The following is a 24,427-nucleotide window of genomic DNA, read 5'->3' as shown; positions in this document are numbered from 1 at the left end:
ATTTTTTTAAGTAGTGCATTTTACTCTATTATTACACCTAGAGACTGGGAAAAGGAGGCAATCATTCTGGCAGTTTCTTTTATTTCCCTATCAACCCTTTTATTGTTGTTGTTAAATACCTTTTTTAGAGGGTTTTAATCTTTTCTTTTGGACAAGCTTGGCCAAGCGGGCTCTTTCACCAGCCCCACCGATACACTCCACTGAGAAGGATCGATTGCCAATTTTATTCCCCCTGTTGTGATCCGGCTGAGTGGCTCTCAGAGAAAAGGGCTGCTTGGGATCTTACAAACATGAAAAACGTTGTCCTCGACTTGAAATTTCAATTGACAACCCGTACTGTAGTACATCTCTCTGTGCCAAAAAAAAGTTAGAATAACAATTTTGCCAGACCCATCCTTGAATACAGTTCATCTGTCTGGAACCCATACCACTTCTCGGACATCAACACCCTCGAAAACGTCCAAAGATACTTCATCAGAAGAGCCCTTCACTCCTCCTCTTGAAATAGAATACCCTACGAAAATAGACTAACAATTCTGGATCTAGAAAGCTTAGAACTACGTCACCTAAAACACGATTTAAGTATTGCCCACAAGATCATATGCTGCAACGTCCTGCCTGTCAATGACTACTTCAGCTTCAACCGCAACAACACAAGAGCACGCAACAGATTCAAACTTAATATTAATCGCTCCAAACTTGACTGTAAAAAATATGACTTTAGCAATCGAGTTGTCAAAATGTGGAACTCATTACCGGACTCAGTAGTGTCAACCCCTAACCTCCAACATTTCTCCCTTAGACCATCCACGATTGACCTTTCCAGGTTCCTAAGAGGTCAGTAAAGGGCGTACATAAGTGCACCTGTGTGCATTTCATCCCCTGTCCAATTGTCTCTCCTTATCTTATATATCATACATCTTCCTTTCATATATCTTCTCCTCTATTTTTATATCTTTTTTTCTATCCTTTTCTTTATATATAATACTTCATGTCTATTCTCTTCAATATGTATTGTGTATTGGACAAAATAAATAAATAAAAATAAAATAAAAATAAACAAATGTGGGTTAAATTTGCCAAGCAGGAATACCTCTGTTTACTCTGAGCTTCACCGAGACATGTCAATTAGTAGTGGGTTGTAAATATTTTTGCTGCCGGTTCACATGTGCGGTGGTCAGTGCCTCCCGCCGCCAGGGCTAGTGGTGGGCAGTAGCTGGTATGCCCAGGTGCATGGCTCCGGTAGGTCAGAGGCTATGCATGAGCGCAACCAGCAAGATACCAGAGATTTTCACCTTTTTTAGCAAAAGAAATAGGTGAAAATTGCCCAAATCTTGCGTACACAAGACTCACGCAAGCAAAATATGGGTGATTTTCACCGCTTTTTTGCTTCTGCTTCTGCTTCTGCGTGGAAGCAAAAAAGTGGCAAAAATTGCCAAAATCTCCCACAAGGACATTTGTGCATGTGAAATTTGGGTGATTTTTGCCTATTTCTTTGCTTTTGTGCATGCATAGAAGCAAAAAAAAGGCAAAAATTGTCCAAATCTCACATGCGTACGCTCATGTGAGATTTCAGTTGCTGCGCCTACACAGCAGCTGAAACCCACACGCATGAGAGTGTGCGCTGCCTGCACATGGAACACACCGTGAGCACTGGCGAATAACAGCACATCACTGCCCGGAGCTATCAGTCCTATGAACTGGTCCGAACCGGGAGCAACCCACCGCTGAGGTCAATGCTTGGTTTGGCATGTTGTTAGCCCAATCAAACTTTTATTTTCCTGCCAGCTTTGAATTCCCAGATTCTACATTTTTCTAATTCTGATTTTATCTGGGTTGGTGACCCTGAGTTTGTGGACTTGCCTAAAAACATAAAACAGCATCCCTGCAGCTCAGTTAACCGGAAAGTATAGTTTGTAAGAGTTAGGTACACTTTTGAAAAAAACAATCTGTGATTATTGTTTTAATTGGTGATTATTGTGATTTGTCTTAAATAAACCACACAACATTGTCTGGCTGACGGGACCTGGAGAAGGCCCACTCTGGGACTTAACCGGCCGCTGGGACTCATGCGGCAGAAGGCAGTCCCGCAAGTAATCTGGCCCGATGCCATGTAAGGCTTTATAGATCATTACCAACACTTTGAATTGTGTCCAGAAACCAATCGGCAACCAATGCAGTCCGTGGAGTGTTGGAGAAATATGGGCATGCCATTAGCTAGAATCGTCGGCTTTCCTGCTTTCTCGCTAATCTAAATCGTGTGGCACAGCGGGTTTTCCTGCCCCCCCTCGTGTACTACTTACCTTTGCAGAATTGGAAGGCTTGAAATGTTCCATTTTTAGTGCTGCGCAGGTGCATCTCAGGTGTGCAGGCACGCAAAAGGGCATTCTCTTTTTTAAAAAATATATTTTTTATTAAATTGCAAAGACAGACAAAACATACATTACATATAACATTTAGTGGAGCAACATTCGCTCCTCTCAAAGTAGAAGTCATCATTATATTTGTAATAAATAAAAAAGAGAGGAAAAAAACCCTAACTCTATCATTGTTTATAAAATACTTAGATATATCAATTATAAGATAATAAGTAGAAACACATCTAAAACATTTAAAAATATATAGAAATTTTAAAATTGTAACTTAAAATGAGCTATGAAGAAAAAAAAAGAAAAATGGTAGAAGAAGAAAGGAGTTTATCTTTATATTGTAAATACCGGTAATCACTGTCTAATACAATATAACTACTAGATAGAAATATATTTAAAATAGTATAAAAATAAGGTTATCTCTGTTTCTTTGTATCCCACCAGGTGTATACCTTTTGCCAAACCTCATAAAAGCAAAAGGGCATTCTCAATAGCAGATTCACAGAACCGGTAGCAGACTTCAGAAGATTTCACTGCTGTCCAGATTGTATTTTATTTGGCTGATTTCAAAAAGCTAAATGGGGGTCAGGCCTGGTTTTAGTATGAATAGGGCATCACCAAAAAGGCAGGAAAGAACGTTGAGGACTCTCAAAGCTAATTCCACATGGGATTTGGGTTCTGTAACACAAAAATATTCCACAGAGGATCCTACTGAGTTAACCGAAAAAGACATGGAAGAATATTGAGAATTACAGGTAGTCCTTGGGTTCAGGGGTGAAATTTTCTGGTAAGGGAGGGAGGGAAAGAAGGAAGGAAGGAAAGAAAGAGAAAGAAAGAAAGAGAAAAAGATTTAGTGTAGGAAGGAGGAGGAAGGGAAGGAAGAAATTAGGGAGGGAAGGAGGGAAGGGAGAGAGGAAGGAAGGAAGGAAAGAAAAAGATTTAGTGTAGGAGGGAGGGAGCCTCCCTCCCTCCTACACTAAATCTTTTTCTTTCCTTCCTTCCTGAATTTCTTCCTTTAGTGTAGGAGGGAGGAGGAAGGGAAGGAAGAAATTCAGGGAGGAGGAAAGGAAGGAAGAAATTCAGGAAGGAAGGAAAGAAAAAGATTTAGTGTAGGAGGGAGGGAGGAGGAAGGGAAGGAAGGAAGAAATTCAGGGAGGGAGGGAAGGAAGGAAAGAAAGAAAAAGATTTAGTTTAGGAGGGTGGGAGGAGGAAAGGAAGGAAGAAATTAAGGGTGGGAGAGAGGAAGGAAGGAAGGAAAGAAAGAAAAAGATTTAGTGAAGGAGGGGGGAAGGAAGGAAGGGAGAGAATGACATGAAGCATCCTTGGTGCTCTCTGAGTTTGCTTGTTTTCTCGCAGATGTCTCATTAGCCTAACTAGGTAACATCATCAGTGCTAGTACCAAAGAGGGAGGGAGGGAGAGGGGGGGGGGAAGAAGGGCTCTTAGATTTATATACCATTTCACAGTTGCTTTTACAGCCTTCTCTAAGCGGCTTACCTAGTCAGCCTATTGTACCCAGCAACCTGGGTCCTCAGTTTATCCAATCAGAATGATAGAAGGCTAAATCAGTCTTCAGCCAGTCAGGATCAAACTCCTGGCTATGAGTAGAATTAGACTGCAATACCATATTCTAACCATTGGGAGGATAGATATACAGTATACCACTTCACAATGTTGTACAGTCCTCTCTAAGTGGTTTACAGAGTCAGCCACACATACAATCCTGAAATTGATTAGAATGGAATGGAATTCTTTATTAGCCAATTGACAAGGAATTTGTTTTGATGCATATGCTCTCAGTATACATAAAAGAATAGCATAGAATAGAATAGAAAAGAATGGAATAGAATATAATTCTTTATTAGCCAATTGACAAGGAATTTGTTTTGATGCATATGCTCTCAGTATACAAAAACAATAGAATAGAAAAGAATAGAATAGAATTCTTTAGTGGCCAAGTGTGATTAGACGCACAAGGATATTTTTCTTTGCTGCAGATGCTCTCAGTGTACATAAAAGAAAAGGTGCTTTTGTTAGGAATCATAAGGTACAACACTTAACACTTGTCCAGGTACAAATAAGCAAGCAAATCATATTAGGAACCAGTCAATCTAAATCCTAAGGATACAAGCAACTAAATCATAAATGGGAGAAGATGGGTGATAGGAACGAGGAGAAGACTAATAGTAATAGTAATGCAGACTTAGTGAATAGTTTGACAGTAGTGAGGGAATTATTTGTTTAGCAGAGCGATGGCATTCAAGGGGGGAACGGTTTTTGTGTCTAGTTATTCTGGTGTGCAGTGAATGCTGGCTGGGGAATTCTGGAAGTTGAAGTCCAGATATCTTCAAGTTGCCAAGGTTGGTAAACACTGATCTATAGCGTCGTTTTGAGCTTTCACATTTGAAGCAGGCCCAGATGGATTTGCAGCTTCTGAGTTTGAGGCAGTTGCTGGGATGGGCATTTTATTAAAATCAAAGCAGGGGTCGGCTTGGAAAACAAAAGAGACCGAAAGATTTTAAAAAGAGAGAAAGAAAGAACGCTTTATAAACCCGATTCAACACCCCCGAAATAATCAAGAGTAATTGCAAGAGAGAAGGTGCCAAATTCGGGGGGGGGGGGTGTTGCTGCGAGCATAGCTGTGGTGGAGGGGCTTTGGGAAGAAGGAAGCGGGGCTGTCATTTTACACAAGCGATTGTGGGTCTCCCTGCTGTGGCCCAAACAGCCTCCGCCGCTGGAATTCGGGGCAGCAGATAGAGGCCGGCTCAGCGAGGCAGGGAAAACTCATTTTTGCCAACAATGGGGGAGGGTTCCCCCTTTTCCACACGGTTGCTCATGGCATGGCGGCTGGCGTGCCCGCCTTGGTTTTCGCACGGGCTCAAAGGCCATCCTGACTGCTTGCCAAGTCCCTTTTTTTGGCAACGCAAGCGGCAACATCCAGTATGTCAGCTTGGAAACACAACACAACAACGGCCGGCCCGATTGTGTGGGCTTCTGGTTGTTGTTGTTTTTAAATCCTCTCAGCATCCTTCTTCCTGCAAAGTTGTCATCCAGATAAGGGAGTGTCAAGGAGGGAGGGTGGGAGAGGCTGTGTGTGTTTGTGTGTCACAGTGTGAATGCCGCACCTGTTTTGTGCCTTGGCAAGGAAATCAGTTTGCTCGACGCAATGCCAGACAGGCGGGCTGGCGGGAGGAATTCAAAAGGACGCTGGACTCTTGGCCAAAATATTCTCGCTCGAGGAGATGCAGTTTGTGAATGTGTGAAAGCTGCCCTCAGAGGATGAACGCTGTCATTGTGCGCATTGTGTGGGGTTTACTGTTTTCGGAAACAAAACAAACGTCGCGGCGCCTCCTCAAAAGTTTTGAAAACCGTCGGTTTTTCCCCATCTGTCTACCAGGTTTGCAGCTTGTTGGGAATTTCAAACTGTCGCGTTGACATTTTTCTTCCCTGATTTTTCGTTGTTGTTTTTTTACTCATCTTTTTATTATTTTATTTTATTTATTCATTTTTGGGTTTGGATTTCAAAGTCTCTGTGGCTAAGTGAAACGTTGATTGCGTTTTGCTGCACTTTGCAACTTTTCTTGTTGCTGCCGTTAAGGGAATCCCTGCAGTTGTTAAGTTAGCAACCCGAGTGTTGAGTGAATCTGGATTTCCCCGTTGACTTCGCTTGCCAGAAGGTCGCCAAAGAGGATTGCGTGACCAACAACCATCATAAATATGAGTTGGTTGTACAAGAGTCCTGATTTTAACCATGTGGCCATAGGGCAGTGACCTATGGCATGTGTGCCACAGATGGCACGTGGAGGCATATCTCTTGCCACATACCTCCCAGAGACCAACAGAGTTGGCCTCCTCCAGGTCCCGTCAGCTAAACAATGCAGGTTGGCAGGACCACAGGGGAGGGCCTTCTCTGTTGCTGCCCCAACTTTATGGAACCAACTCCCTCCCGAGGTCCGTATGGCCCCCAGCCTGATGGCTTTCTGTAAGGCCACGAAGACCGGACCCTAAATCAACAGCTTTTCCATGTGTCCGAATTGGTTTGAATGATTAGTATGTGTGCAATTGAATTGTCTTTAGTTTTAATTACGATTTTAGAAATTATTTATAATTTTTATATTGTTGTAAGCCGCCCTGAGTCCTTCGGGATTGGGCGGCATAGAAGTCAAATTTAATAAATAAATATCAGAGGGCACATGAGGTGTTGCCCTCTATCAGCTGCAGCACACATGCGTAATTTGACCAGCTGATTTTTCGGCCTTGGAGAAGACCGTGTCACCATCCGGAGGCCTCCGAGAAGCTTCCTTGAAATCCCGGAGTGCGAAAAAACAGCTCAACGGGCAAACCAGAAGTTTGGAAAAACAGACTTCCGGTTTGCCCTTTGTGCTGTTTTTCACATTCTGGAAGTTTCAGGGAAGCCTCCTGTAGCCCTGGAGTCCGAAAAATGGTAAACGGGCAAACCGGAAGTCCATTTTTCCAAATTTCTGGTTTGCCCATTGGGCTGTTTTTCCCCACTATCCTAAGCTTTGGTGAGGCCTGTGTTCATGCGCAGGAGCGTTGGGGGGGGGGGTTGTATGCGCAGGGGTCAGCCCATTCCATTCCTCTCTATTACTCTTTTCTGTTTATTCTATTCTATTCTATTCCTAATTCCCAATCCCTTATTCCTATTCTATTCTATTCCTTATTCCTATTCTATTCTATTCCTTATTCCTAATTCCTAATTCCTAATTCTTTTCTATTCTATTCTTTTCTATTCTATTCTTATTCCTATTCTATTCCTAATCCCTAATTCTGTTCTGTTCTCTTTTTTTGGTAGTGAAGAAGGAATGTCTGATTTAATCATTTTGTCGTGCTGGATTTGGGGTGGCTGAAACCACACTACATTTGCCTTTAAGCAGCAAAATGTCAGGGCGGGGTATCGTGGGAGGAAAGATTTTTGTAAATCTCTGCCAGGTTGTCAAGCACGTCAGCTGCTCTGGTTCTTGCACATCTATCTCCTGAAGTTTTGCATGGGAGGCAGGGCAGAAGTGGAAACTGGGGAAGAATGCCAGCCAGTCTCGTATGCTCCCCGGAAGGGAAAAAAAAGCCATCTATTTAAAGCAACAGCTGCTGCTCAGCGATGTGTCCCTTTGGTCCTCTGGGGCTGAGGCGTGGGGACTTTTCCTCCAAGGGGGACGCTGCACTTGATTAATGGCCCTATTTGCATCCGGCTGGCACACATGTTCTGATTCAAACCCAGCTCTGTGTCGGGAGGGGCTGTGCTGCCTCTCTCCATGCTTGGGGGGAGGTGTTGGTGGGGATGAAACCCCAAAATGGGGGGTCTTTTGTTTGGAAAGGGAAGACGGTGGCCCATCTGGAAATGGAGGGGATGGTGCCAACTCCCTCAACGCGTTGCCTGGAAATGTTTTGCGGCCTTCTCGGACATGAATTCTGCTAGAAAAAGCGGCTTTTGAGAGGGGGGAGGGGGTTTTCAGACATCATACATGATAGAGAGATAGGCAGGTTAGAGAGGAGAGAGAGAGATTATATAGATATAGATATACACTGCTCAAAAAAAAAACTTTTCTACTTAAGAACCTGGTCACGGAACGAATTAAGTTCTTAAGTAGAGGTACCACCGTACTGCTCAAAAAAATAAAAGGAACATTTAAACATCACAATATAATTCCAAGTAAATCTAACGTCTGTGAAATCAAACTGTCCACTTAGGAAGCAACACTGATTGACAATCAATTTCATATGCTGTTGTGCACATTCAACTTTGTACAGAACAAAGTATTCAGTGAGAATATTTCATTCATTCAGATCCCAGATGTGTTCTTTGAGTGTTCCCTTTATTTTTTTGAGCGATAGATGACAGATAGATAGATAGATCGATAGATAGATAGATATTTAGATAGATAGATAGATAGATAGATAGATAGAGATGATAGATAGATAGATATATTATTTATTTATTTATTTATTTATTTATTTATTTATTTATTTATTTATTTATTTATTTATTTATTTATTTATTTATTTATTTATTTTTTTATTTATTTATTTATTTATTTATTTATTTATTTATTTATTTATTTATTTATTTATTTATTTATTTATTTATTTATTTATTTATTTATTTGAGTTGAAAGGGACCTTACAGGTCATCAAGTCCAACCCCCTGCTTACACAGGAAATCCTACAGCACCCCAGCCAAATGGCAGTCCAATCTCCTCTTGAAAATGTCCAAAGTTGGGGAGTTGACAACCTCCGCTGGCAGGCCGTTCCACTGGTTGATCGCTCTGACCGTCAGGAAGTTGTTCCTTATCTCCAGGTTGAATCTTTCCTTGGTCAGCATCCAACTGTTGTTCCTCGTCTGGCCCTCTGGTGCCCTGGAAAATAGTGTGACCCCCTCCCCTCCGTGACAACCCCTTAAGTACCTGTATACAGCCATCATGACCCCCTAGCCCTTCTTTTTACTAGACTATCCATGCCCAATTCCAGCAACCTTTCCTCGTATGGCTTGGTCTCTAGTCCCTTAATCATTTTAGTTGCTCTTTTCTGCATCCTTTCCAGAGTCTCTATATCTCTTTTGAAGTGTGGTGACCAGAACTGGATGCAATAAGGAAGAACTTCCTGACGGTCAGAGCGATCAACCAATGGAACTGCCTGCCAGGGGAGGTGGTGAACTCCCCAACTCTGGACACCTTCAAGAGGAGATTGAACTTCCATTTGGCTGGGGTGCTGTAGGGTTTCCTGCTCAGGCAGGGGGTTGGACTCGATGACCTAACGGTCCCTTTCAACTCTATTAATAAATAAAATAAAAAATACTCCAGGTGCGGTCTGACCAGAGCCTTAAAGAGTGGTGTTATTACCTCTCTGGTCTTGGAGTGTATCCCCCTGTTCATGCAGCTTAGGATTGTGTTGGCTTTTTTAGCCGCTGCTGAACATTGCTGGCCCATGTTTAGCTGGTTATCCACCAAGACCCCTTTCACAGTCATTTATGGTGAGTGTGGTTTCTCCCAGTTTGTATGAATGTTTTGGGTTTTTTTTGCCTAGGTGCAGGATTTTACTTTTCTCTACATTCTCTTCATTTTGTTCATTTCGGCCCACTGTACAAGTCTGTCTAGATCTTTCTGTATCCAGTGCCTATCCTCTGGGGTGTTGGCCAATCCCGCCAGCTTGGTGCCATCTGCGAATTTAATTAATTCCCCCTCTATTCCCTTGTCTAGGTCATTGATAAATATGTTAAAGAGTACTGGGCTTAGGACTGATCCCTGTGGTAACCCGCTGCCTACCTCTATCCATGTGGACTTAATCCCATTGAGGTCTACTCGCTGGGTGCGATTGGTCAGCCAGTTTTCAATCCATCTTGTTGTGTTACTGTCGATCCCACTCTTCATTATTTTGGAGAGTAGAAGGTTGTGGTCCACCTTGTTGAATGCTTTGCTAAAGTCTAGGTATATTACGTACACTGCATTTCTCTGGTAAATTGACTTGGTCACAGTGTCGAAGAATGGTTTGGCATGATTTGTTTCTGACGAATCCATGTTGGCTGGTGGTTATTACATTGTTCAATTCAAGGTGAGGGCAGATCTGTTTCTTGATTATCTTTTCTAATATTTTCCCAGGAATAGACGTTAGGCTAATAGGTCTGTAGTTTCCTGGGTCTGTTTTTTTGCCTTTTTTGTAAATAGGGACCACGTCAGCTCATTTCCAATCATCTGGTAGGTCTCCTGTGATCCAGGATTTTTGAAAGATTTGGTACAGAGGTTCAGTGATGACATCAGCAAGCTCCTTTAGGACTCTAGGGTGCAGTCCATCTGGTCCTAGTGATTTGTATTCATTGAGTTCCAATAGGTGGTCTCTTACTGTATTTTTATTAAAGTAGTGATTTGTTCCAGTTTTGATTTCTGCAGCTATGATACAAGCTCGTTGTTTTCTTGTTTCTTTGTGCATGAAAACAGATGTGAAAAAGGTATTGAGCAGTTCTGCTTTCTATTTTATAAAGAGAAAGTATCTATCGTTACTGTCAGATAGATAGATAGATAGATAGATAGACAGACAGATAGATAGATAGATAGATAGATAGATGATAGATAGATAGATAGATAGAGACAGAAGGAGAGATGGATACTAGGTAGGTAGACAGACAGATGAGAGAGAGAGATGTAGATAGATAGAGTAGATAGATAGGTAGGGAGAGAGAGAGGCAAGCAAGCAGGCAGGAGAGAAATAGAGGGAGATGTAGGTAGAGAGATAGAGAGAGAGATGATTGGATGGAGGAATGAATGGATGGATGGATGGACGGACGGACGGACAGATAGACAGGAGAGAGAGAGAAGTAGATAAAGAGAAATTATTAGAGACAGACTGACTAACTGATGTATGTGTGTGTGTGTGTGAGAGAGAGAGAGATGTTAGACAGAGACAGACAGACAGGAGAGAGAAATAGAGAGAGAGAGAGAGATGTAGAAAGAGAGAGAGATAATAGATAGATAGATAGATAGATAGATAGATAGATAGATAGATAGATAGATAGATATAGACCAGCGGTCCCCAAACTACGGCCCGGGGGCCGCATGCGGCCCGCTGAGGCCATTTATCCGGCCCGTGAGTGAGTGTGCTTCTGGCCACTGTTCAACAAACTCTGTGCAGGTTTTTCAAACCCCGCGCGTTAGAGTTGGCGCCGTTTCTCCTGCCTGACAGCTGATTTGTTGGCAGGCAGCCTTGGGGACATCCCCCCCCATTTCATCCTATGCGCCAAAAGTGCTTTTCTCTCCGTTTAGTACCAGCGCTCTGCTCTTGGGGTGGGGAGAACAGAGGCGCTTCCAGCATTCTTTGCCCAGGCAAAAGACATGGCGGCGGAGGACGCCTGAGAACCTCCGCCGCCACGTGTTTTGCCTGGCCAGATTGCGGCCAGCAGTGGCGGTAGCAGCTTTCCCGTAGTCTGGTGGTGGCAAGCCGCCTCTCTGCAATCTTTTATTAGAGACCCCTGGACCCACTTGCAGGTTCCTCTCTCGAGGGATACAAATAAAAAAAGATCTGCGCTGAATTTAGCAAGGAATTCAGCAAGGAATTCAGCAGCGATTTCTCCCAGCGAGCTATTGGCTAGTTAGGGCTGCAGGTCAGTCTTTCACCACAACCCCCACCATCCCAAAAGACTCAAAAACCAGCACTCGCCGAGCTGACTTAGACGCCAACTTGTTCCCGCAGTAACATTTGGCGTGAGGCTCCCAATCTTACAGCTGCCGCTTCCTCGGATCCTGCCTTCTGTGTGAGTGGTGTGGGCCAGTGGCAGCGGCTTTTCTGAGCATGCGAGGCTCCCAATGGGGAGGGCAACCAAGATGGCTCTCATTGCAAGCGCCACACTGCTCTCTTCGGCAGCCGGGAGGGGGAAGGAAAGGTGGGCGCTCTCGATCTCTACACGTGAAACAAACCTACCAAGGGAGAGAGGTGCCCACAGGACGGAAGACAGAAGCTCAGCTTTCCCCCATGCCTGCTTTCACGACATGGGGGAAAGCCGAACTTCTATCTTCCGTCGCATGGGCGCCTCTCTCCCTTGGTAGGTTTGTCTCGCGTGTAGAGATCGAGAGCACCCACCTTTCCTTACCCGGCTTGCAAAATAGCAAAGCTGCTACCACCGCTGCTGACAGCTCAGAAAAACCTCCGCTGGCCGCCGCTGGAAAAAGCCTTTATCTAAGGAGCCACCACCACTTCCCCTGCCTGAAGCAAGCTGCCTGACAGGTTTGAAGACCAACTTCCAAGTTGGAAAACCCCCTGAGTTAGGAGTGCAAGGGTCTTCAAACCTGGCAAGTTTAAGGATTGTGACTGAAGGAGGAATTCTGGGAGTTGAAGTCCACAAGTCTTAAAGCTGTCAAGTTTGAAAGCCCCTGAGATAGGGGTTAGGAGTGTAAGGGTCTTCAAACCTGGCAAGTTTAAGGCTTGTGGACTTCAACTCCCATTCCTGAGGTAGTATGATTGAAGGAGGAATTCTAGGAGTTGAAGTCCATAAGTCTTGAAGCTGTCAAGTTTGAAGTTTGTAAAAAGTGTACATGGTTTTAAAAATTATACATGATTTTTAAAAGTGTACATGGTTTTAAACAGCATACATGGTTGTAAAAAGTATTCTGCTACACTGGTATTTTATTAAATAATATAATATTGCACCATTTTGTTCAGAGTACTTTTTTCCTTGTTTTCCTCCTCTAAAATCTATGTGCGCCTTATACACTGGTGCGCCTTATACACCGAAAAATACGGTATATGAATTTCAGACTTCTCCCACCCTCTAAAAAGTACGTTCTTATTTTGTTTTTTACTTTAAAATAAGGTATGTGTAGTGTGCATAGGGATTTGTTCATAGTTTATTTTATAGTCCGGCCCTCCAACAGTCCGAGGGACAGTGAACTGGCCCCCTGTGTAAAACGTTTGGGGACCTCTGATATAGACAGACAGACAGAGAAAGACAGAGAGACCTCCCGCTTGAATGGGAAGTTGGACTAACTACAAGGTTCCTTCCAACTCTAATAATAACGTAACCTAATGTAGACATATTTTTAAATGTTTTAGCTAACCTAGCAAGGTGTAAGTGCCATTTACTGTATAAAATATTGGCATAAAAAAACCCCAGACCCAATTTTCCATCAGTGCCTCTCTAGGAAGGATGCTTTCTGGGGGGCTCAACTCTACCTGTGGGATGCTCAGCTATGTACATTTGCTGAATAAATAAATGTTTCTTTTTTTTCCCTATTTCCAGGGAAGGGAAACATGGCTCGTCCTTCTCTTTGGCTCTTCTCCGTCCTGCTCATCATTCCGGTGGCCCTCGGTGGTCTCAGCTCGGGGCCACGGATGGCCACTAACATTCCCGAAAAAGACAACAGCTTCCCAAACCGGGATTCCTGGAGGCGAGTCGTCCCATACCGACACAGGCAAGGGCTGGATAACCAGCAAACAGACCGCGATAAGATACCAGCCAGATCTCCGGGCTCCAGAGAAATTGATAGTCTCAGTTTGGAAGGGGCACAATTGCGGGGCTTGGATCGGCCGGCCAATCTCCGGCAGAAAGGCTCCTTGGTGGGGCTGGCTTTCCCGTACTCCGAGCAGGAGAACCACCACAACCCAGTGCCCGAGAGGGCGAAGAAGCTGGGCCAGGCGCATCGGCGCCATATGCGAAGGAAGAGGCTGAAACAGCACCGAGGTAAGGAGGGGCACAGAAGGGGGGAGAGGAGGAAATAAAGACAGTAGTGCAGTGGTGACAAACCTATGGCACAGGTGCCACAGGTGGCACGCGGAGCCATATCTACTGGCACGCAAGCTGTTGCCCTAGCTCAATTCCAACGTGCATGTGGGTGCCAGCCAGCTGAGTTTTGGCTCGCACAGAGGCTTCAGGAGGGCACTTTTGGCTTCCAGGGAGTCTCCAGGGGTGTGTGTGGCATTTTTACCCCAGGGAAGCCTTTGGAGCCTGGGGAGGGCAAAACACGAGCCTACCGAGTCCACTAGAAATTGGGAAATAGGCCATTTTCGGCCTCCAGAGGGCCTTCAGGGGGATGGGGGAAGCTGTTTTTGCCCTCCCTAGGCATTGAATTGTGTGTGGGGGCACTCACATGCGCGATAGCATGCATGCATGCCCTTTCAGCAACCAAGGAAACAAAGGTTCACCATCACTGGAGTAGTGAGTTTAGCGGTCATTTGTATAGGCCCGTGATGGCAAACCTGTGGCACGCAGAGCCCTCTCTGTGGGCAACTGGGCTATTGCCAGCTGGTCTTCACTGCAGTGGAAAACGGCCTGAAAACTGCTGGAAAACGGCCCCAAAATGGCCTTTGGGGGGCATTTCTGGGCCACTTTCAGGCTGTTTTGTGGGCATTTTTCAACTATTTTCAGGCCAAAAGCAGCCTGAAAAATGACCTCTAAAACTTGCCCCAAAATGGGCCATTTTCTGGGCTGTTTTCTGGACCACTTTCCAGTCATTTGGGGGCCATTCCTTGGGCCAAACATGGTCTCAAATGACCCGAAAAATGGCCCGAAAACAGTCCAAAACCAGCCTGAAAAACTGCCTGGAAATGGACACAAATGGACAAAAATGCCAAAACACCTGGCATGCACGCATCAGACAGCTGGTTTTGGGTTTCTGGCACTCTGCCATATACACATGTACGCACATTCTGGTTTGGGCACTCAGTGCTGGAAAGGTTTGCCACCAATGGTCTAGCCAGCATCTTTATGGGTGGGCAACAATGGTCTCTACAGGACCGGTGGATTTCGACTCTCCCGAGATATGGCCAAGTTTCTCCAGTGCTCCGCGACCTGCATTATCTCACAGTTGGTTTCCAAACACAATTCAAAGTGTTGGTTATGATAAAACTCTACATGGCATCAGACCAGATTACTTATGAGACCATCTCCAGCCTCCTATATCCCAGCGACCAGTCAGGTCCCACGGAGTCGGCCTTCTCCAGGTCCCATCAGCCAAGCAGCACTGTCTGGCAGGGCCTAGGGGAAGGGCCTTTTCTGTGGCAGCTTCGATCCTCTGGAAACAACTCCCCCCGGAGATCCGTACTGCCCCCACTCTCCTAGCCTTCCAGAAGGTTTTAAAAACTCACCTTTGCCCACAGGCTTGGGGCCGTTGAGCTTTGACATCTGCTCCAGCCGTTAGCATGATTTATATATATATGTATGTATGTGTATATACATATATATATTGATTTTTAACGCTAACAATACAACATACACACAGCATATAACAATGTGCCCAGTGTTCTTAGTGCCCGCCACCCAACAACATTCATACCCCTCTACCAAAATGGGGGGCATATTTTGTATATACTATTTTAACTCAAGAGCAATATATCTATTTGCATATTATAAAGTGATTCTAATTTATTCTTTATAGCTTGGTCTCGAATTCTACTGACCACACATTCTCTTACCTTGTCCCATCAGTTTCCGCAGATCAGTTCCATTGGCCGAATTCATCCTCTTATCCATAATCTCAAATTGAATACAAGCTGTTAGTATGATTGAGATGTGAATTATTGTGATTTCTTGATCATATGACCTGGATTTTTTTATTGGTTTTAAATTTTATAACTTTTTATAATTGGGCTTCAGAATTGTATTATTATTATTTAGATGTTGTGAGCCACCCCTGAGTCTTCGGAGAAGGGCGGCATATAAGTCCACTTAATAAAATTAATAAATAAAATAAGGTGCTTTGGTTAGCGGCTGCGAAGTCCTTCCTGGGTCCAATTGTCTAATTGCAAAGCCTCCACAGACAGGAGCACTCTCTCTGAGTGGGTGAGAGACATTCTCCTGCTCTGGGTCTTGCCTCTTTTCAGGGAGAGGCTCCAAGCTGAGACCACGGGCTTTGGTGAAAAAGGCAGACAGCCTCATGGAACATTTTCGGCCCTTGCAAGGGGGAAGGGTCGCAGATGGTTCGAGCCCCACCTCTCTCCCCAGCCCTGTTCCCCAGACATTTATGGAGGAGCCGCTTCCTATCTGGCCCATCTCCTCCCAGCCTCAGCTTCTCAAATGGCAAGAGGGTGATGTTATGCCCACCCTGGACATGGCTCTCTTTGACTGGACGGACTACGAGGACCTGCGGCTAGACATGTGGACTTCTGACCGGAAAAAAGGTAAAAACTCCTTCAAACCTGTGGGTTGCCCTTGTTAGTACTATGTATGTACATAACTAGTTGGATTTGGCAATACAGTGGTACCTCTACTTACAAACTTAATTCGTTCCGTGACCAGGTTCTTCAGTACAAAAGTTTGTAAGAAGAGACAATTTTTCCCATAGGAATCAATGTAAAAGCAAATAATGCATGTGATTGGGGAAATCGCAGGGAGGGTAGAGACCCTGTTTCGACCCAGGAGATTCCTAGAGGCCCTACGGAGGCTTCTCCCCGCCTTTTCTGGCCCTGTTTCCTCCCAGGAGATTCCTAGAGAAGCCCCACAGAGGCTTCTCCTCACCTTTTCCAGCCCTGTTTCCTCCCAGGAGATTCCTAGAGAGGCCCCACAGAGACTTCTCCCTGCCTTTTCCAGTTACAGTTTCGGAGGCTTGGGTTTGTAAGTGGAAAATGGTTCTTGAGAAGAGGCAAAAACACACGGTTCTTATCTAGAAAAGTTCGTAAGTAGAGGCATTCTTAGGTTGAGGTGCCACTGTATATAAAATAAACCAACAATGTATGCTTACATGTATTAGAACACTATTGCTTTAAGAGCTAGTGTTATGGATAGCCACAAGAAGGAGCCAGAAGCGTGATTCACTCTCCCTGCTATTTCTTTTTTTAAATAGTCTTTATTAATTATATACATTTTTTTAAAAAGTACAAACAACAACTAACAAAAAAGAGAAAAAGGAAAAAAGAAACGAAACAAACAAACATAACATAAACCTCTATAGTGCATTATAAAGGGTATCATAGCTAAAGGCAATAAAGAAAATTTATGTAATATATTCAATACATAGTATTTTTTTGTATTAGACCAAGGAAATAAACTATATTTCTAACTTATTTTATATCTTCATGAAACTATTTAATGTTAAATTTTCCTATATATAAATTATATATAATGGAATTAGTTTCTATCCCTCTTTAAACTTTACATAAACTTGTCAACCATGTTGTTGAGACTTGATTATAGTGACTTAATAGCAGACAAGTCCGTAACAAATCCGTCTTGTTTTTAATTAATCATTTGGTTCATCACTGATAGATATTTTATGAATTCATTATAAGTTCATGTTTCCCCATCTTCTCATCTGTAATTATGGTTTTTAGTCTTTTCGGAATAAAGTGTGTAGAATCCATTTTCAATTACTCATTTTTCTGTTTTTTTTAGGTATTTATAATGTTTAAGTCAATTGTACCATCAAAAAAATAAAGGGAACACTTAAACTACACAATATAACTCCAAGTAAATTAAACTTCTGTGAAATCAAACTGTCCACTTAGGAAGCAACACTGACTGACAATCCATTTCACATGCTGTTGTGCACATTCAACTTTTTACAGAACAAAGTATTCAATGAGAATATTTCATTCATTCAGATCTAGGATGTGCTCTTTGAGTATTCCCTTTATTTTTTTGGAGCAATGTACATTGACTGATTTACCTGTGTATGACTAGGACTGTTCTTGATAAGATATTTGCAAAAGTAAATAATATTTTATACACTTAATGTATCTGAATTGTATTACTGAACTATTACTCGTATCTCTGGACTATCAGTTGGTTATCTGCTAGACCTCCACGTTTCCTCTACCTCTCTTTGACTACTCAGAGATCATTCTGCACACTCCTTAACAGCCCTAAAAAAGGAGACCTGGCCGACGGGGCTAAGGAAGCATCTACCCCTTTTTCAACCCACTTTAACCTCTTCTTTCTCTTGGTTGCTCTGCCAGGGCGGACTCACAAAAGCAGCAACGAGACCACGTCAGCTGAAGGGGAGCCCTGTGACCATCACTTGGACTGCCTCTCAGGTGGGTGCTGCCAAGCAAAGGGCCACTCATTTTCGGCGCTACCAGTGCACCCTCCGAGGCCGTTGCGCACACACAAACATCCGTTGGTACGAGATTTGGCTTATGCGCACGCACAGCCTGAAATCTCATGTGAGGATGTGCGCGTGAGTGAGATTTTGGCGATTTTCACCGATATTTTTGCTTCCGTGCACGCGCAGAAAAAATTGGTGAAAATCAGCGAAATCTCATTTGCGCATCTTCACATGAGATTTCACTTGATGTGCATGCGCAGAAGCAAAATCTTGTGCAGACGGGTGCACATGTACGCATTGGGCCGCGCAACTGCACACGCATCCTGGAATTTTCTACTGGGATGGAGCATCTGACAGCACCAGGTGCTGCCCAATACTGTTGCCGCCGCATTTCATGAGGACAAGCCTCACCAGAAAGGAGAAAAGACCAGGGCTCGGTCTACAAGAGGGCAGAATTCCTCCCGCCAGGCTACTTCAATGCTGCTTTGGGTCGTGCATTTTTTAAAAGAACCTGTTGTTTGTCCCAACACAGGTAGCTGTTGCGATTTGCGGGAACACCTCTGCAAGCTGCACAACCGGGGGCTGCACAACAAATGTTATGATGACTGTATGTGCACTGAAGGTACTTGGAGATGTTTCTCTGCAATGTGTGTTTGTGTGTCCGTCTCTCAGGGGGAGGGGTGTGCAAAGAACTGTATTGTAGTTCTCCTTGCTTGCAGAGCTTTTGTTCTGACCCAGCCCCCCAAACACGACAAAACCTCTGATGTGAGCACAAAAGATTCCTTTATGAGGAGCACCGTCGCCCTCTGCAAAAGGTTCCTTTCTCACCGCAGGCTAACTAGGCCATCCAGAGGGAAGATGGATAGTTGTCTGAGACACCTATTCATCTCCGCACTCTGCCTTTTATCCCCAGAGCTAGGGTGGGGCCTCGCTAGCAGCGGTGACTCTTCCGTCCCAAGGACCAGCCCATAGATTTCCACTGCTCTCCTCTCCTCTGCCTTCTGTGCATCAGGCACAGGGCCCGCTTCCTCATCAGCCACCTCCAGACCTGAGGGCTGTGGACTCTCCATCTGAGAGCTGACGGACAGCTGAGGCTCTACCTCTGTCTCTACCCCCTGCCTTTTATCCCCAGACTAAGGTGTGGCCTCACTAGCAGCAGTGGCTCTTCCGTTCCAAGGACTTTATTATTATTATTATTATTATTATTATTATTATTATTATTATTATTATGTCAATTCAACACAGCAAACGAGATCACTATGTTGGATTTTGTATTTCATCACCAGTTGGGTGCTTCCCAAGCACCTAGGACTGTGTGATGTATGTATGTATGTATGTATGTATGTATGTATGTATCTATCTATCTATCTATCTATCTATCTATCTATCTATCTATCTATCTATCTATTTATTTATTGGATTTGTATGACACCCCTCTCCATAGACTCGGGGCGATGTAGTGGTGAATTATGTGTGCCGATCCTAGTAAAGCAGCCTTTTGCAACTGACAGATGGAAATTTTGTCAATTTGTTGTTGTTGTTGTTGTTGTTGTTGTTATTATTATTATTATTTTTAATAATATTATTATTATTTACTACTACTACTGCTACTACTACTACTACCAGCCCATAGATTTCCACTGCTCTCCTCTCCTCTGCCTTCTGAGCATCTGCAATCAGGCACAGGACCCAGCTGTTCCTCCTCTTCCTGATCAGCCACTTTCAGACCTGGAGCCTGTTGACTCGTGACAGCTTTCACCCTGGATGGCTTCAAGGCAGGATTAGACAGATTCGTGGATGCCAAGTGTATCGGTTGTTATTGAAATGGATGTCTGTCAAGTTCCGCCTCTATGTTGGATGAGGAGGCAGGATTCCTTTGGGTACCATTTGTGGGGGGTCAAGTGAAAGGGAGGGTTTTGCCTTCTCCTTCTGCTCAAGATGTAGAATGCTTGGCTGCATAGCTAGAGGTATAACAAGCAGGAAGAGGGAGATTGTGATCCTGCTATATAGAGCAATGGGGAGACCACATTTGGAATGCTGTGTCCAGTTCTGGAGACCTCACCTACAAAAAGATATTGATCAAAATGAACGGGTCCAAAGACAGGTTACAAAAATGGTGGAAGGTCTTAAGCATAAAACTTATCAGGAAAGACTTCATGAACTCAGTCTGTATAGTCTGGAGGACAGAAGGGAAAGGGGGGACATGATCGAAACATTTAAATATGTTAAAGGGTTAAATAAGGTTCAGGTGTTTCTAATAGGAAAGTGAACACAAGAACAATGGGGCACAATCTGAGGTTAATTGGGGGAAAGATCAGAAGCAACGTGAGGAAATATTATTTTACTGAAAGAGTAGTAGATGCCTGGAACAAACTTCCAGCAGACGTGGTTAGTGAATCCACAGTAACTGAATTTAAACATGCCTGGGATAAACATATATCCTCCTTAAGATAAAATACAGGAAATAGTATAAGGGCAGACTAGATGGACCAGGAAGTCTTTTTCTGCTGTCAATCTTCTATGTTTCTGTTTCTAAGATCCCCATGTACAATTGGTGGGCCACTGTGTGACACAGAATGCTGGAGTCGATGGGCTTTGGCCCGATTCAGCATGGCTCTTCTTATGTTCTTGTGTTCTCTCCATCTAAGGGCTGGTGGACAGCCCAGGCTCCGTCTCTCTCTCTCTCTCTCTCTGACAGCTCCATTCCCTCTTCCCCCTCAGAGCTCTCAGGTTGCCCCGATACTGACCTTGACTCCCACGCCTCCTCCTCCTCTGTGTCAGCGTTCCAAATAGCATCCGAGAAATAAATCAGAGTCCAAGGTTTGGCCTTCTTCGAAGTTCCAGTTTATTAACAGGGCCACCTTAGCACAATTGGAGAAAGCCCGAATCTAAAGGGCCTGGCTAGCTTTAATGAAAAGAAGGACCAGGGGGGACATGATAACAGTGTTATTGTTAAAGTTACGAGGCTATCTCCACCCAGGTTAGACTTCATTTCTGGCATCTTCTCTCACAAACCTTTTACATGAACCATATACAGCAGACCTGGGCAAGATGCAGCCCGGGAGCCGGATACAGCCTGCCCGCTGTCTGTAACCGGGCCGCGGAGGTCAGTCCAAATGCCGCATGGCAGTTACGTCGTGCTGCCTACACCAGAGCTCTCACCTCGCCCTCTCCACCTTTCCCGTAAGTTGACTTAACCTTTGGGAATTCGCGGCGGAGCCTCTCCCACCCCCAGTGGGGGGAAATCAGGTTGTGGAGCAGGGAGAGAATTGGAAGACTGAGAATGGAGGGAAGGAAGGAGGAAGGGAGGAGAAATGGTATTACTCTGGAAATATAAAACTATTAAATATGAATCTCTCTCCCCTTTTATGGAAAGCAAATAGGTTCCTTGATAGATAAAAATAGAAATGGAAATAAACTAGACAACTTTAGGATTTTTTTAAAAAAAATGAAATAATCAGGTAGCATTATATGAATTGGATGAATTATTAACTTAAAATTGGATAAAGGAACTTTCCAGGATCATAATGTTTCATAATTTGGAATTATAGGGAGGTGATAATGACCAAATGTTTCAGCTTTTTTCATTTAGCATCTGTTACCAGCATATGTACACTATATACCAGGGGTGGGCAATTAATTTATAATTATAATATAATTATAATATATAATATATAACTTTTCTAGATAAGAACCGGGTGTTCAAGATATAATATATAATATATAATTATATATAATATATAATATAATATATAATTATAATTTATAATTATAATATAATTAACTCAGTTCTACCCAATAATATACAGTATTGGGTAGAACTGAGTTAATTATATTAGTCCGGCCCTCTAAAACCATCCCAATTTCTCATGCGGCCCTATGCCAAAATTAATTGCCCACCTCTGACATAGAGTTTTAGAGTTTTTAACTATTAGATTTGTACACATATTGTTATTGTATTGTATTCTGTGAGCCGCCCCGAGTCCTCGGAGAAGGGCGGCATACAAGTCTAATTAATAATAATAGTAATAGTAGTAATAGTAATAGTAATAATAATAATAATCCAGTGAAAGTGGTCCCAGTGGTACTTGGCATGCTGGGCGCAGTGCCAAAGGATCACAGCGGACATTTGAAAACCATCGGAATTGACAAAATCTCCATCTTTCAATTGCAAAAGGCCGCTTTACTGGGATCGGCACACATAATTCGCCGCTACATCACGCAGTCCTAGGTGCTTGGGAAGCGCCCAACTGGTGATGAAATACGAAATCCAGCATAGTGATCTCATTTGCTGTGTTCTATTGATGATGATGATGATAAATAATAATAATAATAATAATAATAATAATAATAATAATAATAATAAATCTTCTGCCATCATATCCCGCAACTCCCAGCAGCTTCCGGCCAGAGGCTGAACAGAGGCTGACCTTGAGAACCTAAAAGGAATGTGTCTTGGCATGCAGCCGCACACACCCCCAACCCCCAAATTCCCACAACAAGAACCATTCCAAAAGAATGCATCATAATGTGGCAGGTCAAAACCTCCAAGCATTCTGGCACTCTCATTCGGCTGTTGGAAGGGCCGGTGGGCCGACAGGCCACCACACATTTCCCCCTTAAACTTTGCTCAATGTTTTTTCTCTCCCACCTTAGGTCTCCGTTGTTACGCCAAATTCCACCGGAACCGCAGGGTCGTCCGACGAAGAGGCCGCTGCGTGGAGCCGGACTCTGCGGATGCCAAAGAGGGGTCTTTCCTTAATATCTAGAGAGAGAGAGACTAATGGGAAGGGGCTCCAAAGTGAGCACAGTTAATTTATAACTTTGGGTGTGGACCGGCCTCAAAGGCACAACTGGAATCAAAGGGCGAGGGGGGGGGAGTTTCTGAAATAAATTGTTTCCGAGGTTGGAGGTTGACTGCTGTGTCTCTTTGCGAGTCAGCGTTCCGGAGGTATCCCCTTACCTGCCCTGGGAAGGAGACCGGAAGCAGAGAAGGAGAGTCAAGTGTGGCAAGATTTGCAAAAAGAAAAGAGAGAGAGAGAGAGAGAGACACTAGAGATCAGCTGTGTCTCGTCCACAGGGTGTCCCGCAAACCTGGAAAACAGGGAAATCAGGGAATTATCAGGGAAATTGTCGGTTTTCTTTCTTTCTTTCTGTTCTCTTTTTCTTTCTCCCTTCCTTCCATCCTTCCCCCCCTCACCTTCCTTTCTTTTTCTTTTTTTTTGTTTCTTTCCTTCCTTCTTTCCTTCCTCCTCTCCCTTTCTCTTTCTTTCTCGTTCTCTTTCTTTTCTTTCCCTTCCATCCTCCACTCCCCTCCCTCTTTCTTTCCTTCCTTCCTCCCCTCCCTTCCTCCCCCTTTCTTTCTTTTCTTCCTTCCTTCCCTCCCTCCGTCCCTCCCCTTTCTTTCTTTCTTTCTTTTTTTCTTTTTTTCTTTTTTTCTTTTTTTCTTTCTTTCTTTCTTTCTTTCTTTCTTTCTTTCTTTCAAGGATGGAAGGCTGAGTCAACCTTGAGCCTACTGAGATCCGATCTGCCAAACTGCTGGCAGCTGGTGATCAGCAGAAGCAGCATGGTTCGCCATTACTGTTCTATGCCCTGCGCGATTCAGTTTCAAATTAAATAGCATTGCCTCCTAAAAGATCACCTCTGGGTCCCTTTTCCTCTATGCACACTTCCATAAATAACTCTGCTGGGCATGATTTAAACACACGGCCACAAATGATTTATTGCCCAAAGGAGACAAACATTGTGGTTGAATGGGTGTGTATGTGTAAATACAGACTTGGATAAATAAAAGTGATTCTGTAAATATTCTTAAGCACCACAATCAGGACTTGATATAACCAAATATACAGTGGTACCTCTACCTAAGAACGCCTCTACTTAAGAACTTTTCTAGATAAGAACCAGGTGTTCAAGATTTTTTTGCCTGTTATGAACCATTTTCTACTTAAGAACCTGAGCCCAGAAAAATTTCCCAGGAAATTTGAGAGCAGCACGAAGGCCTGGCCAGTTTCCTGCCATTCCCCCTTTAATCCCGGCTATCTCGGGCTTTTCTGGGCTGCCAGAGGAGCCTTTCGGTGGTGCTTAAGAAGCCTTTGGCAGTCCAGAGCGAACGGAGCGTTTTCCTTTCTCTGGGTGCTTGGAGAAGGAATAAACCTCTGCCAGCGCCCAGAGAAAAGAAACTCTCCCTTCGCTCTGGGCAGCGACTGTCCTTCTCCTCCTCCACCCAAATTCTGAGCTTTTATTTCTTTCCTAATGGGTTTGCACGCATTATTTGCTTTTACATTGATTCCTATGGGGAAAATTGCTTCTACTTACAATTTTTTTCTACTTAAGAACCTGGTCATGGAACAAATTAAGTTCTTAAGTAGAGGTACCACCGTACTGCTCAAAAAAATAAAAGGAACATTTAAACAATACAATATAACTCCAAGTAAATCAAACTCCGGTGAAATTAAACTGTCCACTTAGGAAGCAACACTGATTGACAGTCAATTTCACCTGCTGTTGTGCACATTCAACTTTGTACAGAACAAAGTATTCAATGAGAATATTTCATTCATTCAGATCTTGGATGGGTTATT

General features: G+C 43.7%; 1 protein-coding gene across 1 annotated transcript; it reads left to right on the top strand.

The window, feature by feature from the left end:
• Positions 1-5,700: 5,700 nt before the first annotated feature.
• DRAXIN (dorsal inhibitory axon guidance protein) lies at positions 5,701-22,714 on the top strand. The gene is made up of 6 exons (XM_070759507.1): positions 5,701-5,764; positions 13,106-13,546; positions 15,685-15,981; positions 17,755-17,832; positions 18,376-18,465; positions 22,500-22,714. Exons 2-6 carry the CDS (start codon positions 13,117-13,119, stop codon positions 22,610-22,612), a joined length of 1,008 nt encoding a protein of 335 aa, XP_070615608.1. The 5' UTR covers positions 5,701-5,764; positions 13,106-13,116; the 3' UTR covers positions 22,613-22,714.
• The last annotated feature ends 1,713 nt before the right edge of the window (positions 22,715-24,427 follow it).

Source organism: Erythrolamprus reginae, chromosome 8, assembly GCF_031021105.1.
Source record: "Erythrolamprus reginae isolate rEryReg1 chromosome 8, rEryReg1.hap1, whole genome shotgun sequence".
NCBI classification, from domain to species: Eukaryota; Metazoa; Chordata; class Lepidosauria; order Squamata; family Dipsadidae; genus Erythrolamprus; species Erythrolamprus reginae.
This window is presented reverse-complemented; position numbering and strand designations above follow the sequence as displayed.

Excerpts from the sequence above, each read along its gene's own strand:
- DRAXIN (XM_070759507.1), top strand. The coding sequence starts at position 13,117 with ATGGCTCGTCCTTCTCTTTGGCTCTTCTCCGTCCTGCTCATCATTCCG. Across the intron at positions 15,982-17,754 it reads GACTTCTGACCGGAAAAAAG|GGCGGACTCACAAAAGCAGC; the intron begins GTAAAAACTCCT and ends TTGCTCTGCCAG. Across the intron at positions 17,833-18,375 it reads TCACTTGGACTGCCTCTCAG|GTAGCTGTTGCGATTTGCGG; the intron begins GTGGGTGCTGCC and ends GTCCCAACACAG.